The sequence below is a fragment of the Myodes glareolus genome, chromosome 14 (assembly GCF_982192425.1).
Source record: "Myodes glareolus chromosome 14, mMyoGla1.1, whole genome shotgun sequence".
Taxonomy (NCBI): Eukaryota; Metazoa; Chordata; class Mammalia; order Rodentia; family Cricetidae; genus Myodes; species Myodes glareolus.
The window spans coordinates 47,930,234-47,950,370 of record NC_142039.1 but is presented as its reverse complement, the minus strand read 5'-3'; the positions used below and the strand labels follow the sequence as shown (position 1 = coordinate 47,950,370).

Here is a 20,137-nt window from a genome sequence, read left to right as displayed (position 1 = left end):
AAGTTGGTTGCTTCAACGCTGCAAATATGACTTTGGATGTTTGTCCAGGTAGCCAGTTGTCTCTGCGATTTGTTATATGTTCTGGAAGTTGTTTGATTGCACTTCCTAATTACTCAGATAACATTATTTCCCTTCTCAGATCTTCGATGGGATTGAAGATTATATAAATGTAGTTACTTTCCTTTCATGACTTGGCCAAGTTATTTGTTATACAAGACTTAAGCTAGTTAGAATAGGATATTTGTATTTATTGTATATAATTTCGTAGGTTTGTACTTATTGTATATAATTGCGTAATAGGCTTAGAACTCTCTTACTTAAACAAAAGGGGGAGATGCTGTGGGAGTTCCTTCAGCTCCTTCAGCCAATCGCTGCTGAGTTACCAGCCCATTGGGGCGTGGTCTCTCTCCCTTTAAAAAAAGCAGCGGCTGTCCTCCACTCTGTCTTTGTCTTCCGGCTCCGTTTCCGGCCCCTGGACTCCTTTCCTGTTCACGTGGAGGGGCTGTTGTCTGGGACGGTAATCTGTAAGTTTTTTCCCCTTTGAATAAATAACCATTCTATTAATCATAATTCCAAACTGGTGTGGGATTGTCTGTGACTTACGCCTTCACATGTCTCCCCATCTCCCTGTGCTCGCTGCATGGTTGCAGCAAGTATTCCATCAGCCGGGATTTCTTTGGTGGGAAGGCAAGCTGACCGCGGGCTGCTTAGGAAGACCTGTGCTGGAACTTCCCAAGCTGCATAAACCTCTGACTTGCTGTGATTGTTGGTGCTTGTTTCTGTCACAGGTGCATTTTATTAAGGAAAGGCGGTATAATGCTAACCAGGAATCTCTGAAGTGATATGCTTAGGATAGTAAGTGTTCTATGTTGGCATGCTTGAGAAGATGAAGGTGACTGCTAGAAGGGCCCAGATGTTATAGTTGGATCTGAGCAGGGCGTCTCTTCCTTTTCCTCTAGTGCTATAGGACTCGAGGGTGGCAGGGGTGGAAAAGCTTACACGATGTTACCTGTGGCTTGGTTTAACAGAGTACCTGATTGCCTGCCAGACCCAATCCTGGCGGCATTGATTGTAGCTGTCGGTTGAAGGCTCCTGCATGTGAGAGGGTAATTAATATTCCACCTGTCAGGTACTGTTTAGAAGAGGCGTGCTCTGTATTTCATCTAGAACCCCATTGTCAGAGTGCTGTGGTTTCCACAATGAAAGCTCGCAATCTTTCCCATCTAGAAACAGCTGGTCTACGGCTTTCTATTACAGCTGTTAGACTGCTAACTCTGGAGAAGAGAAGTGGATGCAGTGTTTTAAACCCAAACCAAGCAGTGGCTAAGAACTGAGTTTGTGAAATAAAACCCCGTTTTAAATGGAGAGACTGTAAAAGCAGGGAAGGAATTCTTGGTGTCTTTTTGACCTGTACTGAGGACTGGGATGGGCTCTCCTGGGGACATCAGTTGTTACAGTTGCCCTGGCAGATGCTGCTTATCAAATGAAGGGCAGTCAGTGGGAGGGCTTGCTCACAGAGCTGGCACCCCAGATATCCTCTCCTTGCCCAGTTCCCTGGGTCCTGGCCCTGAAACCCAAGTGTGATCTGTGGACATTTCTCCATTGAAAAGTATTGGGATAAAACCAATGTTTTATGTTGGAGAAATGTAAGTATTTTTAGTTTTTTCAAAGTTTGATGATTTATGCACATTATAAAACCCTATCTTGAAAGTTTGAATACAGATAGAGGATTTGAGTGTGGTGTTTTTCCAGCCTGAGCTGGAGTGACCGTCCTGCTTCTGGGGCCCCGAGTGCAAAGCACCCAGTGCTCTGAACCACTGCCCATGTTAAACTTTTTCCAGTGCATCAGGACTGGTCTCTAGGAATTCCTATGAAATAGGTCCAAAATTAGAGTACGCCTTAGGGTTTCCTGGCAGGAAAAGGCTTTGGTTAGCCCCCTGCTGGAACTCTCCTACGGACTTTGAAAGGTGGTCTTCAAAGGTGTCTTTTCTTTTGTTCCTGAAATGGCTTGATTGTAACTCTTGAGAGCAGCTGGTTGTCTGGTAAACTGGGGGAAAGGCCATCAGCTGCTCTGGCATCTTGGGAGCTCTGCTCTAATTAGGACTTCCAGAAGGACTTCCTAGAATTAGGGCTCAATGGGAGACACTTAGAAGAGGAGCCAGAACTTATGTAAGCAGCGAGTCCTTAAAAATAGATACACAGCAGAAGGAGGGAGCGTTCATACTCGGCTCAGGTTGTCTTTGAAGACTTGCAGGGAGCATGTTGCCCCTTAGCAGTCTTTACTCATTTCACAGTGGCGTGTGGGCTGTGGGCTTTGCACCCAGTGGAAGTGGCTCAGCATCCGAGTGCTCAAGGTCCTGAGTTTGATGCCCAACACTAAATCCAACAGCTAACACCTAAGATTTGAGTGATTTCAGACAGGTAGCAGTTTGTTAAATACTGAGAAAACTAAAATACTTGTTTCTCCAAGAGCCTTAAGATATAAAGGGTCCGTTTCAGCTGAGGCTCATTGAATAATAGTATCTGAAATTTGATCATCTTTATACAGTATAATTCAACTATGTTTTTATTGATATTCGTCTAAAATATTGAAGTTATCTTTATGTACACACTTTATTCATAAACATTTTAAATAATGGGGCTAGTGATACAATTCTGATATTGTTCTAATGGAAGAGTAGGGTGGTTTTCTTGTATTTGTTTAAGTTGCAGAAACTGTTAGCTTCATTGAATTTTCTTAGAACTATAAAAATAGTTCCTTAAGGTATATGTTGTACATATATTAAGTACTTTAATAGAAATATACTTTTTATTTAAAGTTATAATGTGATAACAGTGTGTTTGTTTACATTGGCTTTAGAAGAGAGAATGTTTGGCAGGATTTGGTTACCTGCTTTAAGTCTGGAAGCTCTATAGGGACACACAGGATAGGATAAAGTGAGTGCAGGAGAGGGAAGCATGGGAGAAGTGCTAAGCCCAAAGCCATCTTCTTCCAGCCAGGCGAGGGCAAACATTTCTATTTTCATCTGTCTTTTTTTTTTTTTCAGAAGGCGGAAGAGCATCATGAATTAGAGTTAGAGTGCACAACTTAGAAATTGTCACTTTCGTTTGAAAGTGGCATAGGTATATATAAGCAGTCGTATTTGCTAGAACATAGATTGGCACTTTTTAACACAATTGATTGTAGATTTCACACACACACACACACACACACACACACATATGAGAAATATGTGTAATTTGATGACTGTCTTAGTTCTCTTTTTTGTTGCTGTGATAGATACAACACTGACCAAAAGCACATGTGGTAGAGGGAAGGGTTTGATGCAGTTTCTGGACTATAGTCCATCATTGAGAAGTTAGGCAGGATCTCAGCAGGGATTGAGGCAGGAGCCATGGAGCAGGAGCTAAAGCAGAGGAATGTTGTTTACTGGCTGCTCAGCTTGCTCTCTAATACCACCTAAGACCACCTGCCCAGGGTCGACATCCCCCACAGTAGCCTGGGTTTTCCCACGTCAATCATTGATCAAGGAATTCTGCACAGACTTGTCTACAGGCCATTGTGATGGAAGTATTTTCTCAGCTGAGACTCCTCTTCCCCGATAACTCTAGCTTGTGTCAAGTTGACAAAAAAAACTAATAAGCACAATGACAATTTTACCTTTTAAAGAAAAATTGAGACACATAATTAATACCAGTAATTTAGACACATTTTTAAAAAAGAGATAAAGACTAGGAGTTTGGTTTGCCTGTGGAGTGGCATTCTGGGTCTCATAGTGAAAGGAGGGCTGCTGCGTGCCATAGGGACAGCTGCAGGTGTTCTCTCCTTGCAAGAGCACCTTCGCCATGGGTGCCCAGCAGCGGGCCCTTTGTGCTTTATTGTAAGTTTAACTCTAAACACCAAGTGCACGTCAGTTCAAAATGTGTGCATATTTCTTGGTAATTTTAAAATGGTGACTATTGCAAGTGTTTTTATTCTGTATTCTGTCATTTTTTAAATTCTTTGGCTTGCATAATATAGGCATATTTTCTCTATATAATCTATTTATAACTACTGTAAAGTGTTAAGACCTTAATAAAAGCACAAATAACCCTATTGGTTATACCCGCCTTATTACAAACTACCTAACTGACCAATTAGATGTTCTAGTGCCTTGAATGTTTATATCTTTAATTTTGTTTTCAAAATTCATTTCCTTTTCTAAACTGTTGTTTTGAATCTGGTGAAACACCCAGGAACAGGGCCTAGAACTGGGCCGGGAAGCTCCACTGTGAGCGAGGGAAACTGGTGACCGTGACTCCCGTGGGTTAATTGGATTAAATTATTCCCTTTAAATTGAGGAAATCTCTCTGTTGGTGCTTCAAATATATAGAGTCAGAAGATCAAAGAGCATTTTTATCTGTTGACACAGGTCTAATTCGTGAGGAATTTGTAATTCTGCCTTGATACACCCACCCCCACCCAGCCTTGGCATTGAAATTCCTCTGGTGGTGCTTGAAAGGATTCTATCCGGCCTCTGCCTTAGGCTCCTGGCCCTGCGTGTTTGGTCAACAAGCAACAGTGGGTGGTCGGGCCTCTGCACAGGACAAGGGCCCGCTGTGCACAGGAAAATGTGTTCAAAGGTGTTTAAGGGTGGTGAGGAAGTAGGCTGCCCTCCTGAGTCTGGGGCCGTGGATCACTGCTCCCCCACTATTGTGGACTGTGAGAAATTTGCCACAAGAGGCTCGAGGCCTGAAAATACAGTGAAAGTATTCACCTGGCTCCACATCTGCGTGCTTACACTGCGTACTCTTTGCCCTTCACGCTGTTTATGTATAGAGCCTGTTAAACAAATTTTAACCAATATTTGCATTTGAAATAGGAAAATCCTTGCTTTTTAAAATTTGATATATGATAATCAGGATATATGACACATGATAAGGCTTCCTGGAAGCCTCCGGAAGATTTCTTTTTTCCAGAGTCTTCTATAAGTCCTTGTCACTCTTTAAAATTGATGAAGAGTCTCACTGAAGCTCTTTCTGAGACAGTTAAAAGCTGAAGAGCTTTTATCTAGTAGAAACTCTAATTTGCGGAAATATAATCAGAAATGTTTCAGATTCGTAGCAAATTGAAAAATGGTGATGTGACTGGGATTGAGCACCTTTAGTGACCCTAGAAAAATAGAGTGTGCTGCTCCTTTTTTTTTTTTTTTCTTTTTTTACAAGACAGGATTTCTCTGTGTGGCAGTCCTGGCTATCCTAGAACTTGCTTTGTAGACCAGGCTGGCCTCAAACTCACAGAACTACTCTTGCCTCTGTCTCCCTAGTGCTGGGATTAATGGCATGTGCCACCATGCCCAGCTGCTAGACTTATATACAGGTTTCCAACTGGTTTTCTCTTAGTAAAACAAGATTCCTGTTCTGTGTTTATATTATTTTAAAAATAATTCCTAGATTTAATGTTTGTTCCAATTTCTTTATCTCTGCATACGTCAAATTAGAAGAAAGAAACATACCAAAAAAAGCATTTTAAGAGTGTTGCTTCCACAGGTTATAGAAAATTACATTGGGAAAATAAGACCAACTTTTGATTGTCAGCAATGAAGAAATGTCATGTGTATGTGTTTAATGTTAAGTGTCTTTAAAGGCCGCTTTCTTTCAGGCGTTTGGTAAAGTTATAAATTATACACGAGTTTGTGGAAGCTGGGGATGCAACTAGATGCTAAGGTTTCCTTCTTGAATTGTGTTGGTAGTGTTACCTGTACACAGGGATAGTTAGTGTTCATGGCTTATGCTGCAGAGCTGTGTCCCTGCTTGAAATGCTATCTCCAGAGTAATCTCTATTGGGTAGTTCTTCAGCAGATGCTTCCACAGATCCTGGTGCCAGGGAGAGGGGAAGATCGCATTCATTCATTCATTCATTCATTCATTCATTCATACATTCAAGGAGTGGTTTGCATCTGTGCTCAGTGTGAAGTGGCACTTTATTTATACCTTCATTCAAATAACTCTGCCGATCAAGCCCTAATTGTAGAGCTGGTAGGAAAAAAGGATGCTTTCCATTTTGTCCATACAGATGATGCACAGCTTTAGATTGAAACTCTGAATCATTAAAATAAAATTTTAGCGGTACAGCAGTTGCATGGTTGCATTATTTAAAGCATTAGTCTTTGTAGCGCCATTTTTTGACGCAATGATCTGCTACTGACAGCCATGCAGCTTCCTCTTCAGATAAATCCCTGCCCTTCTTCCTGATGGGGACAGTTAGTAATAAATGTAGTAGCCTTGTATTTGACTGCAAGGTTTTTAAAGTTTTCCAGTGCTGGAGATGTAGCTCAGAGGTTAAGTGGAGCCAGTCCTGATCCCCAGAACTGCTGGTAACCCCTGACCCATGACCCAGTTCTATTCAGCAAAAATCATAAGAGTGTTTTTTGAGAAAATTTATGTCCAAGAAAACACTTGGTCAAAATTTATGCAAACTTAATACTATTTTGAAAAGAACAGGGCCAAACATGGCATCACAGATCTTTGTTCCCTGTCACCTACAAAAGGGCGCAGTGCAAACACTGTAGTGAAAGCCAGAAATTTTGTGGCAGTGGTGACTGTTCTCCTCAGCTGATTCCCAGTGGCCAGGTCTATGAGCTTTCAAAGAAAATCTGCAAAGTGACATCACCTTCAACTGTGTGTGCTTTAAAAAGATTACTTCATTTTAAATTATGTATCTGTTTGTGGTCTGTTTGGGTTTGTGCACACAAACGCCAATGTCCGGGAGGCCAAAAGAATTCCCTGGAGCCGGTCCCATGTGGCTGCTGGGAACTGAACTGAGGTTGTCTGCAGGAGTAGCAAGTGCACTTAGCCACTGAGTCCTCTCCAGTCCTGTTGTATGTACTTTGTGTACTGAACACGCTCTTTCCAGTCCATCATGAGAGTCTTGTATTATAAGGTGAAAACAATCAAGGAAAAAAAGGTTAACCTTTTGTGAAGTATTTTAAAGTTTTTTGCTGATTTTATAGTTTAAAAATGTGTTTCTTTTGTTCTTCGTTGTCTTATAGGAATACTCACTGTCAAAGCAACTCCATATCTGTAATCATTGAGAAATAAAAGTATCGAATCCTATAATTGAAGCTTCAAAGGAATGTCAGAATCTTCCAGGCTTTTTGATTTTTAACATGATTTGTAATAAATGGTTTGCTTTAAATAAATGTTTGAATAAATTTTCTCCCGAAAGCATAACTCTTCTAGTTTTCTGTAACACACTGTGGGACCTTTTGTCAGGGGAGAGAAACTCATTCCCAGTGTCCACCACTCAGAGGTTTAAAAGCTTACATGCAGCCCCGCAGCGCCACCTTCTGGTCATTGAACTCACATAGCGCTTACAAAGATGTTTCAGGTGTTGGACTCACTGGGCACATGCCATTTCAGCTACCTGCTCTGAGTTATCCTTGCTGCTAATGCTGTCAGTTCAGAAAGTCTTTCCTGTGTAGCTAACAGAGCTCTGAGGAGTGCTTTTTGGTGCAACAAAATATACCTAATAAAGATTATTATTAAAGAAAATGATAAAGCAGTCTTTAAATCAAAATTCAAGCCTTGCTTAAACACTAAATAATATAATATCAAACCATTTGAGTTAAAGTTGTTAAAATACCACTTATAGAGAAAGACATTTTCTGAGGATCCACTTAGTCAATGGTAATTGTAATAATTTAGGAATATAGATAGTTCATTTACATAAGACCTGGAAATGTTTCCTTCTTAATTATAAACATATGACCCCATAGCCTATAAAAGTAAAATGCAACATATGTTTATAAAGTAAAAGCATTTTGTGAAGTTCTTAATATCTGTGTTTGGTACATCAGAGAATTTGTGTTTTGATATTTCTTGAATTCTATGATTAATAACAGTGAAGACTGTAAACTACAATGTAAAATGTCATAATTCGTGAAAAGTTCGATACAGATTTTTCTGTTTAATGTGGAAAAAAAATCAAACATATCCTGCCTGTCTTGATTCTTTTCCTGTTGCCATTACAACATGCTGTGTATAGGCAGCTGTGGGAGACAAAGGTTCCCTCCTGCTCAGCTGGACTTCCAGTCCGTGGTAGCCAAGTCTAGGCAGCAAAGTCTGGCCACAGTCAAGAAACATCCTGCACAGTCTAGGACCCAACTTAGAGCGTGGTGCTGGCCCTGTCAGAACGGGTCTTCCCACCTCTGCTAATCCCGCCAGCATTTCCCTCACAGGCGTGGTGGAGACTCACCTACAGGGTCATTCCAGATCATTGCAGACAGCTACTAGTGACACCACCTTTAAACTCTACATCATATGCCCTTTCATTTTTTTTAACCTTCTGGATTTTTAGATATCTTGTTTTATATATAATATATTTCAAAGTAGGAGTAAAGGAACAGCAGTTGGCAGAGTCATCAGAACATAGTCCTCAAATATTGTATCCCACAAAAAATTGTCTACGTGGCATAATTTCCTTTCTATAAAACCCACTGGTAGTAGTAGTTTAGTGATGCACAGTAGCGAGGACCTGTGAAAAAGGGTCCTGTTCTTCTCACTGTACTCTCTGAATAGCAAGTGGAGCTATATTTAGTTGTTACTGATTTCTTTTCAGCCCCCAGTCAGCCAAAATCTAAAATCCTCCAGAACAATACACATAGGATTGCCCAGTAAATACTTACTAGATGTTACTGAGTAGCTATCATCTTATTCTCGTTAAAATATTATTTTAATTTCTAAAATTTTTTCTTTAGAACATGAAAATATCATGTCTTTAAATCATAAACTATAAGGAATATAGTTCTTAGTGAGTGATGACGTCAGTCCCTCTTACCTTGAGGGAGTCGTCAAGGTCCAGTGCCGAGGGGGTTGGAGAGATAAAATACTCAGTTCTTACTCCTGAGGCTGTGTTGCTGAGACTGTCACTAAACTGCCGATCCTCCTGCCACTGCCTCCTAAGGACTTCATGACTGGTGTGGGGTGCTCCATGGAAGCAGACATTAGCTGCTAGAATAGTAACAACGTGAGGTTAGAAGGTTAACTTGGTGGTAGGCACCAGGGGTGAAAATGGAGAATCAAATCCTATATTCCAAAGAGATCGACAGCGAAAGCCAGTATGAGTTGTGGCATTTGTGTGGTAAATATGTGTGTGTGGAGCCGTAAGAGAAACAAGAGTCGGAAGCCAAGGAAGATCCTTTCTAACCCTGGATCTTGTTTTGCAAAAGTTGACTTCTTAATGTCAGCATTTGTTCCATGGCCACACCTAATTTTGCTGCATTCATTCTTTCATAAAACCATTTTATTTATTTATTTATTCATTCATTTATTCATCTATCTATCTATCTATCTATCTATCTATCTATCTATTTATTTATTTTGCAGCTTGTCAACACCCCTCCCACCCCACCCCCACCTCGGTCCGCTCCTCTATTTTTGTTTAGTAAAGGACAGGTCTCCCATGAGCATCAACAAAGCATGTGTATTAGGTTGCTGTATTCACTCTGAGATCGTGCACTGACCCCACCACATTGACTCTTAGAACTTTGTATTAAGCTAAAATGGTGGATCAGGTTCTCTGCATGTGTCATAACAGACATAATGTTGTGAATCTGTTTAGGGCTGTACATAACTTGGTGGCACAACTCTTAAATGAGGCTCTGCACGCAATCCTAGGACTATAAGAAATTTTTTAAAAAGTGAAAGCTATTTGGAGAAAACTTTCTTTAAATTCTGTGTGTAGAAGAATGGAACGACTGAGCAGGAAATAAGCCCATGGTAATCGCTGATGTCATCTCTCTTCCAGGTAACCCTGGCCCGCACAGCCCCATGCTGGACCTTGATAATGATGTGCGCCCCTCGGTGTTGGGACATCTCAGCCAGACTGCGTCACTGAAGAGGGGTAGCAGCTTTCAGTCTGGTCGCGATGACAGTAAGTTATCACCCCTTCTGCATGATCTCTCTGGTGTGTACACTTCCGAAAGGATGTGGTAGGAAAGGCTCCATTTAATACCTCAGAAAATTGGCAGGTAGTAAAAAAGATGCAAGAGAATATAATACTCTTGAGTTCCCCCATGCTACACAGGGCGGGCCCTGGAACCACACTACTTTGCGCAGGCCTGGATGACTGAGCGACAGTATGCTATGTTCTTGCAGTACTTGTAGTACTCCAGAGCCTGTCTGACATCACTGTCTAGCAGCTGTGCCAGCCTTTGCCGCTGCTGGGAACTGCGACAACATAATTCACCTAGAAATCTGCTGTAAAAGATTTGGTCAGTTAAGCTTTCGGAATCAATTTGCCGTTTTTAAATAATAATTGTTAAGTCATTTTCCCATCATAAAATGGTTTCCATTACAATACTTATTATTGGATTTAAGAAAGGAGCTGAATTTACTCTCATTTTGCTCTTGTGGTTTCTCAAATAAAATTTTGTTTGTTTTAAGTCAGTGGGAAATCAGAATTCTCTCTTTTTCTTTGGTGCTACAAAACGATTCTCGTGATCAGCTGCCTTGAGACTTGTGTGTGCAGTGTGTATGAATCTGGGTGATTGCATGTCTGCACTGCTTGCTGTATACATGCATGGGTAGGGTACACAGGGACATGTGGACCATTCCGAGCTCTCTGCCAGTTTCAGTGACCACAGGGTCGTGGGTTCTGTCCATGTTGCTTTCACTTACTTCCCGGCAAAGACTCCATGAGATCAGGATACAGGTGAGTGTCCCACTCGCGGGAATGCAGAACCGAGGTCAGAGAGCTACCTGGTGGAGTCACAGTTCTTTGAGGAAATGCCATGCAGCTGCTGTGGTCAGGCAAATCTTTCAGTGCTTCAGTTTATAGAATTTAATTTGGGAGCTGCAGAGATTGCTCAGTAGTTAAGAGCCCTTGTTGCTCTTTGCAGATGGCGTAGGTGTGGTTCCTAGCACCCACATGGTGGCTCACAACCATCTGTACCACCAGTTCCAGGGGCTCCAATGCTCTTGTTTCACCCATGGGCATCAGACACCACAGTGCACATACATACATGCAACTAATACACACTCACATGAATCTTATAAAAAAATGTATTTAAATTAATTTTTTCAAAGATTTTCTTATTTTGAACCTATGATACTTCTGGCTATGGCCTGTGCATTCCAGGCAACATGCTGTCTGCCATTTCTAAAATAGTATGGTGTTAATCATATACTTTTAGGGAAAAAAAGCCATGTTGTCAGATGAAATTTCTTGGTATACTTGCCTGTTCTAGAAACTTTGAAAACAAAGTTTGTTCAGTTTAGAAAACTGTTGAATACAACAGTTTACAGCTGTATGATAAATTCACAGATAATCTTTAGGTTTTCACACCCCCACACCCACCCACGCACAGGTCCAGACATGCCCAAGAATGAAAAAGCTATATGGCCTTGGCCCACTCCTCCTAGCTCTAACCAATTAGAAATATACTAATATGATTACCACTTGCGTAAGTCAATTCTAAATAGAATGTCACACTACTTTTAAAATTCCTGTAGCTCTGCTTAAAAGGAACTTATGCGTCTGTCTCAAGGTGTTGTCTCCATTTTATACAGGTGTGTAGGACCCCACATGCCTGTGGTATAATAAAAATGCTCTTGCTGATTACATCGTGACTGGTGGTCTTTTGGGGACTTTTTGTGGACCCCAACATTCAACAGAGGAACAAGTCTTAAGTTTACAATACCCTTAGATATAAAGAACTACACCTTTTACCAATGAGAATGAGTTTCAAACTTTTTCCTACAGTATGGAAATACTGATGTACCCAAGTATGCAGACCCTAAACTGGCCAAAGGAGGCCTCAAGGGTGGTTAAGCAGGTACAGGTCCTTGCTTTCATTCATGACAATAACAGTTTTAAGGGGCAGTTAGTACTTGAGTCTCACAAAGCCCTTGGGGATTTTGTTATCCTGGGTTTGGCGGCTTGTTTGCTGGTGAGAATATCACAAAGCTGCTGCCTTCCTGTTCCTTCTGCAACTGGACAGACACCCTTCACGGGCAATGCAGTCCCTTCTCAACATTCCCTGTTAGCTACACTGTTTGACCCAGCAGTTCTTGTGGAGTTTATTTTTTGCACATGTGCTAAATGAGGAGGATTTCTTTTAGTGAAAGCATCAGTTTTAACTAAAACATGGAAGACAGTCTCACTCTTAGAAGGAAGCTTGTTAATTTGAGTAATTCTAGATGAAACAATCTGTATCAGAGAGAGGAAAGTGCTTGCTGTATGAATGTGGACCTACAGGAACAGTGATGAGAAGGAGAGAGAGCCAAATGTTGTTTTAGAAGTAGAGAATTTACAGGACATTTGAGAGTGATGAGAACATGTTTATATTTGCTTGTATATATAGAAAGCATTTGGCAAAGAGTTACATGATATCAGTAATAGTTGCTCTTTATCACCAGGCAAATGAGGAAGGGGAGATTTCCACATCTTCATTGAAAGCTTATTTTCTGGAGGTCTATTATCAAGTCAGGATGGTAATAAGCATTTTAAAATAAACCAGCCGAACCCCTGCGCCATTGGAATGCAAACACCAACACTTTTATTCTGGTGTTTCTTTATTTCTGTCTGCCTTCACTCTTTTCTGCCTAGGATGCAATAACCTGTATTATGCATGCTGCACAAATTTCTGATACTGAGCCACAAGGGATATCTTATAAAGAAGCCTGGGTTTGGTTATAGAGTGAATGAATACCCTACCCTCAGGCCAAGTAAGGGTTAGGACTGGACCCCAGGCTGTTCCTGGTGGCTACTGTGTACTGGCCTGCCTGTGACTGTGTAAGGAGCAGCCAGCAGGGAGTGGGGAGGCAGAGAGGAACCTATAGAGGGCACAGTGATCTCATAGCCAAAGGTAGGACAACCAGGAAATGGCTAGTATTCATGAATTTCTCTATTTGTTTTCTTCTATTAAATGAGGTTTTGGTACACTTTTCACCTTATACTTCTGTCTCTGTGGGTCAGAATAGGATGTCAGATCCCCAGGAACTGGAATTACAGACAGTTATTAACCACTGTGTGAGTGTTGGGAATTGAACCTCAGTCCTCTGCAAGAACAAGTGCTCTCAACCTCTAAGCCACCTCTCTAGCCCCCTTGTTTGACATTTTAAAGAGAAACTAACAACCCTGAGGACAAGGGTGAAGCACTGTCCTCTGAAGTCTAGGCAGCTGCTGTCCTCCTGTACCCCTGCCTGGTGCTGCCAGTAGGAGGCCTAAGGAAGTAGGAAAGGGGGCGGGGTCACTGCTTCAGCATGGTTTTCTTGATTCAACTATGTATTCATAATGTTTTATTCTTTTATCCTTTAGCATGGAGGTACAAAACTCCCCACAGAGTGGCATTTGTTGAAAAATTAACGAAGCTTGTGTTAAGTCAGCTGCCTAACTTCTGGAAACTCTGGATTTCATATGTTAATGGAAGTCTTTTCAGTGAGGTTTGTATATACTTCTGCCTGCAGGTGGAACTGGGTCACTGAATTCCTGTTCTTAAAACTTAAGGTTTTGAGGTTCTCTTTTCAAGACTTGAAAGTCTAACACCTTTATCCATTTTCTTTAAAATTTATAAACTTTATTATAAAAGAAACTCGCAAGTAAATAAAAACACCACCGACCAAAATTAACCATTTTCACGTTTTTTTTTTTTTAAATGTCCAACAGTACAGTTTATCAGTGAGGTTGATGCCAAAATACAGACATCTAATTGATGCTGGTCTCAGTAGTTCTTGGAGGCTGCTTATCAGCAGATTGAATTATTTATTGCACACATCAGAAAAATTGCAGAACAAACAGCTTGAAAACAGCATTATGCTTAAAGTATTTATGCAGATATGCATGTGAACATGTAGATGTTTGAGAATGAAGTCTTCACACATTATCAAGTTTTGGGATTAGTGTAAAAAGGGCCTGACATCTTTTTACTAAGTGATCAAACTTATCATGACATTTACATACTCTAGCATGTAATCATCTTTGCATTAATGAAAATATTTTCTTTAAATATTTTGAAAGGAAAGCATCGTCACTGCATCACAACTGACATTTTAATTTGAACTCTCCACCCTGAAAAGAGTTTGCAGTCAAAATTTGTCATTAAAAACACTCAGTGAAATAAAAAATAATGATATGCTGGCTTGCTTCTACAAGGTTCGGAATAGAATTCTAATGATACTATATTTTAACACTCAGTTGACTTATTTTACTGCCATCTAGGGATTGAGTGAAGCAGCTCTTGTTGCTGTGGGAAGTGATACAGTCTTGGACTCATAGGAATTTCATTGGTGACAGAGTTGGCTCATGTCTTGATAGAGGATGATTTTGGTGGATCAGATGGACTTGGTTTCCCCATCTTTAAAACTGGAATAGAATAGATATACTATCGGGTCTTTAGGTAATATTGTATGACAAAGTGTAGAAATGGATCTCAGGCAAATAGAAGATTGTCAAAGGTGTATTTTGCACAGTGTATAGTAAATAATGTTGAGAATAATTGTTCTAAATAGGGGTTGTGTCATTTTGATCATAATATTTGCATATGCCTATAGATTTTGAAAGCATATTTCCTTTCTTGTTCTGTGTTATGGCATTTGTTACATGTGCCCTCTGAAGTGTGTGTGTTAGATCAGTCTTCAACACAACAATGTAAGAGTCAACCTTTAAAAAAAATAAAACATTTTATTTATTCATCAATAATAGAACAGTTTAGAATTATGATATATAGTGAACAAACAAACAAACAGTTTTCCTTTATTTTCAAATTCCTGGCATGTCACCCATTGATATTCAGGGACAATAGATCAGTATTCATAGGTCTTCTTAGGGTTTTCAAAATCATGATATTCTACTCGTTTTTTTTTTCCTAGTAAGCTTACACTCTTTAATTTGAAGAGGTAGTAGTTCTTACAAAGAACTAAATTCTATAGGAATATCCAGTGAAGACATCTGCAATTCATGTCTTGCCATAAAGTAATAGCCCTTCGAGAAATCACAAGTGGACACTGCCCATATAAAGACTCATTTTGCATTGAAAATATGTGGTACCTTAGTAGTGCATTCAATATACTTACACAAAGTATATTGTGCATGTGAGTTCTTTAGTATTTTCTCTTTTTTAGTACCTCTTCTTGTTCATTAAATATTATATATATGCATTATACGTATATCTCTACACATATGCTTATTTATATACATGTATAGATTACAGACTAGCATCCATATATGAGGGAAAATATGTGGTTAATTTCTTGCCAGAATTCAGTAACTCACTTAATAAAATATCTACCAAGGCAATATAGTTCCCTGTAAATTTTGCAATTTCATTGTTTTAGAGGTGAACAATATTGCATTTTATATACATACCATGCCATATTTTTTCTATTCATTCATCTGTTGATAGACAGCTATGTGGGTTCCATCTGCTTGCTACAGTGAATAGAACAGCAATAAACAGAAGACCTTTAAGAGGTCAATAGATAATGGGAGACCGTTTCCTCATAAATAGACAAATGCCACTATGATGAGTTTTTCCTCCAAATGAGAGTTCTGCCTTTTGCTGGTCTCTTACCTTCTCTTTCTCAAATGTCTGTACACACATGAACCTTCTTGGTTCCTGAATTTTTAAGATCAATTAAATGCATTTTAATTCCCTGGGACCTTGAGCTCCTTATGTGATTGTCTGTAACTAAACAGACGAGCAAGGCTCTCCTGCTCAGCAAGTGAGTCTAAGGGTTAAGTGAGATACGCATCGAAAGAAAGAGAACTAGACGTTGTTTTAGAGATTCGCAGTCGAGTGGATGGTCGATCAGACCATACTGTGTGGATGGTATTATGTGTGACCAAACGATAGTCAAGGAGGGCCCTGGAGCTCGGCTACAGATCTGAGTTCCCGGGGACAGAACTTAGTAGTGACACAAGTCGTCTGGTCCCCAGCTGGGTTTGTTTGTTTTATAAGCTTCTGCGTTTCCAAGGTCAACATTTAGTGAGTATTTTTTTAACGTAATGTTTTCAATTTATTCTTTGAGAATTTCGCATATGTATACAATGTATTTTGACCATATCCACACCTGTTCTCCCTCTAACTCTCCTCAACTGCCCACAGCAACCCCATTCCCAATGTCATCAAGCAGCCCTGATCCTTTGTCTCCCTGACACTGTGCACATGGGAATTAAACATCCACTAGTGTCAGTTTTAACCTTCCAGGGGGTTCATATCCTCAAAGAAAAATGGTGTCTCTCCCTCAGCAACCAATATCTGCCAGTAGCTCCTGGGGTAGGGTTGGAACCTCATGAGCTGTACCCTCCCCTGCTTGAGTTTTATGGACTTGATTTTGTGTCGGTCTTGGAGTAACCACAGCTGCTGGGAGTTCATGGTCAGTAGGCGTGGCCTGGCGGGAGGCGTGGCCTGGCGGGAGGACGCGCTCACAGCACTCCTCCCTGTCTTCTGCCCCTTAATTCATTCTGCATCATCTTCTGCAGGTGTCCGCTCAGGACTGAGCAAACTTAGTCTCTTGTTCTTGGCTCTTTGACCAATTATGAACTCTGCCCACTAGAGAAAGATCTGCTTTTCTGATCAAGGTTGAAAGTAGCACAATTACTGGCCTATTTCCTGAGCGATTGAATTCATATTAGAAAGACTTTACCTATGCCTTTATTTAGAAGTGTGCTCCCTCTTTTTCCTCCAGCAGTTTCAGAGTGCCAGGTTTCCTGTCGAGGTCCTTGAACCATTTGATGTTGAGTTTTGTACAGATGAGCTACAAGGATCTGGTTTAATCTGCATGTAGACATTGAATTTTTGCAGTGCTGTTTGTTAAGATGCTATCCTTTCTCCAATGTGTGTATTTGTTACCTTTGTCAAAAACCAAGTGTTTATGGGTATGAGGTTTATATCTGGGCCATCTGTTATTTTTATGTCTGTTTTTATGCCAGTGTTATGCTGTTTGTATGACTGTGGCTCTACAATATAGTTTGAAATCAGGTATGGTTTTACCTTCAGCAGTTATTAACATTGCTCTGATTGCTTTGGCTCTCTGGGATCTTTTACTTTCATGTGAATTTTAAGATTTTCTTTTTCTATTGAAGAATGCCACTGGAATTTTCACAACTTTTAACAGGAAAGGATGCTGGATTTTGTTAAGCCTTTTCTATGTCTGTCAAGATGACCATGTGATTTCTGTCCCTGAGATCTCAACCATTATACAATTTATAACATTAGTTGATTTATGTATACTTACTGATGCCCACACCTTTGGAGTAAAGCCAACCTGTTCATGATAATTAAATGTGTTCTTGAATCGGTTGGGAAGGTTTTGTTTTGTTTTCGTGTGTTGTTGCTTTTGGGGGTGATACAATCTTTTAACATTGCTTTATTGATTTCTTGGGAGTTTCACATCATGTACCCTAATTCCACTTTCCTCCTCGTTTCCCCCATGTGGTCCCCTCACCCTTGCAGTGCTCTCCAAAAAGAAAATTTTAAAAATTCTCAAGGCGAAGCAAGTAAACAAACAAAAACAAGAACAAAACCAACAAATCTCTTCATTTCTCCTGCTTCCCCACCTCTCCAGCACCTCTTTATTCATCTTGGTGGCATTGGGGACCTCCGTGTGTCACATAGTATACCATTTTGTCCAATCAACTTTATTAGCAAATGTTCATTGCAGTGTGGTTTAAGGCCTCTGGTTTCTAGTGCACCATCTCACTGGATCCTCACTGGACTCCTCAGGGATATCCCATGGCCTCCTTGAGTCACGGAGATCCTGTGGGTACTGTTCCACAGCCCCTGTCCCTTCACGAGCTCCAGCATGTTCTAGATGGGGTAGATGTTAGGGTGGGCCAACCCAAGGCCTGGCTGTGGGCCTGGGTGCTAGCAGAACTTGTTGTTCCAGACCATTGGGGTCACCTGCCCCAGGCAAGGGGGTGAGGTCAGCTCCCCTACACCTATGCTCTCAGTGCTGGTTCTCCCTTACCTGTGGTAAGGGATGGAGCCATCTCTTCTGAGTGTAGGGGTCAGCTCTCCCGTGAGGGTCAGGGCCAGCTAGCTCTCACGCTGCAGTGTCTAGAGAAAGGCAGGGCTAGCTTTCCCTGGGTAGCAAAGGGCGGGGCCAATTCAGGATGGCCCCCTTGATTTTATCACACATGATTCCTATGGCTCCCTGAGTTGACGTGGGCCACAGACATCAGCACAGACCCCAGCTACAGCTGTCCAGTGGACTCAGACATGGCCCTCAGCAGCAACTTAGGCACAGATGGCATCCTGGCTCTGGGTGGAAGCACTGGCCACTCAGACTGGGATGGTTCTGGAGTGGCATGACCCCCCAGACACCACCAAGGCCTCAAGTTGTTGTTGCTTGTTTGTTTGGTAATCCAACAGATAGCTCTGGAATTCAGAAAAACATTACCTAAAAACAATACTAAATTGGGGTATCAGCTGAATGATACCTGCTTGTTTCCTAGGTTCATTTGCTTGGGAATATGTGCCCCCACCCTTTACCTGCAGGTGCTGTCTGTCTTTCGAGGAGAGCTACATTCCTTGGAGGCAACAGATAGACAATCTTTGCTTTTTTGCTGTATGAGGGGACACAACCCGCCACCGCCCTGCTAGCTTATACCCAAAATAGCTGTTGTAGGAAGCAGGCCGTGTCCGCTGCCCAGCTAGCTTAACCCCCAAAATAACCACACGGAAGTTGTATTAATTAAATCACTGCCTGGCCAGTTATTTCTAGCCTCTTATTGGCTAACTCTCACTTCTTGATTAACCCATTTTCTATTAAATTTGTTTATCACCACGTGACTGTGGCTTACCTGCAAGATTCTAACCTACGTCCATCTCAAGCTGGAGATTCATGGTGTCTGCCACACTTCCCTTCTTCCCAGCACTCTGTTCTGTCTACTTCCCCCCACGTAACGGCTGCCCTATCAAAAGGCCATGGCAGTCTCCTTATTCAACCAATGAAAGCAACATACAAACAGAACCTCCTACACCACTTTTTGGTTCAGTATACTAGCTTGTGCTTTTTGAATGGGGAATTGAGACCATCAGTAGTCTGATTCCTACCATCCTATTGATCTCCGAGTTTCCTTTTCTCCCTTCTTAACTGTACTTCTAGTGCGACTCATCCTTTCTCTGGACTTGTCAATGGACCTGCTTTCTCTTTGGCCTGAAGTACCCCTCCAAGTATCTTGTGTAGAGCTTAGTGTCATAAATTCCTTTGTTCTGTTTTTATCATGAAAAGTTTTTATTTTTCCTTCAGTTATGATAGGTCACTTTATTGTATATATATTGTAATCTGTGTAGACAGTTGTTGTTGGAGTCATTGTGACTTTTAAGGTTTCAGACTAATAGTCTACGCATATTCTAATGGGCAGCTTTCTCGTTTGACTTAGTGTTCTCTCTTGCTCTCAATATTCTTTTTTATTGTCTATATACTTAGTGTTTTCATTATGATCTGACACAAGGAGGTTCTTTTCTGGTCTTGTCTGTCTGGTACCTAAATGCCCCTATGTACTGAGTGGTATCTCTTTTCCTAACTCTGGGTGTTTTCCATTTTGCTTCTTTTGAAAATGCTTCCTATGCCTTTTGGACAAGATTTTTTTTCTCCTTCTATGCCAAGTGTCTTTAGGTTTGGGCTTTTCAGATAGTTAAGTGTATCTTCAGCTGTACCATCTTATTAGTTATCTTTGTCCGTGTTAAATTGTTAAAGCTTCTCTACTTTGCCCTCAACCCCAGGTAGTCTGTCCTCTCCTTTCTTGATTCATTCTATTTCTGAGACTCCCTAAAATTTTTTTGAACTTATGAACTTAGTTTTCCCTTAGTTGAATTCCTTCTTCATGTCATGTATCACCTTCCTTAGTTTTCAGCTATTTGCTTGTGTCTTTGAACATACCTGAAATTATTCTGAGTTCTCGATCGAGAATTTTGTTTAACTTACTCTCATTAGATGGCATTGCTGTAGGGTTAATAATTTTGGGAAGAGCTATGTTGTCTTACTCAGTTTCTTTTGTTACTACATTGTAATTTGTACATCTGGTGTTGTTTTGTATGTTTTTCTTAATTATTGAAGTATTTGCAGTGTTCAAGTGGGACTTGGGTATGGTAGAATTGAATGTGTAGTTTAGAAAATAATTCCTCAGTCTAGGAGTTCATGGTTATCTGTT

At 40.8% G+C, this 20,137-nt stretch overlaps 1 protein-coding gene across 1 annotated transcript in view; it reads left to right on the top strand.

The window, feature by feature from the left end:
* Exoc2 (exocyst complex component 2) overlaps positions 1 to 20,137 on the top strand; it is a 170,053-nt gene that overhangs the window by 79,341 nt on the left and 70,575 nt on the right. Inside the window, exons 12-13 of the mRNA XM_048428015.3 lie at positions 9,788 to 9,913; positions 13,301 to 13,425. Of these exons, the coding sequence (XP_048283972.1) occupies positions 9,788 to 9,913; positions 13,301 to 13,425 (251 nt within the window). The remainder of the gene's footprint in view (positions 1 to 9,787; positions 9,914 to 13,300; positions 13,426 to 20,137) is intronic.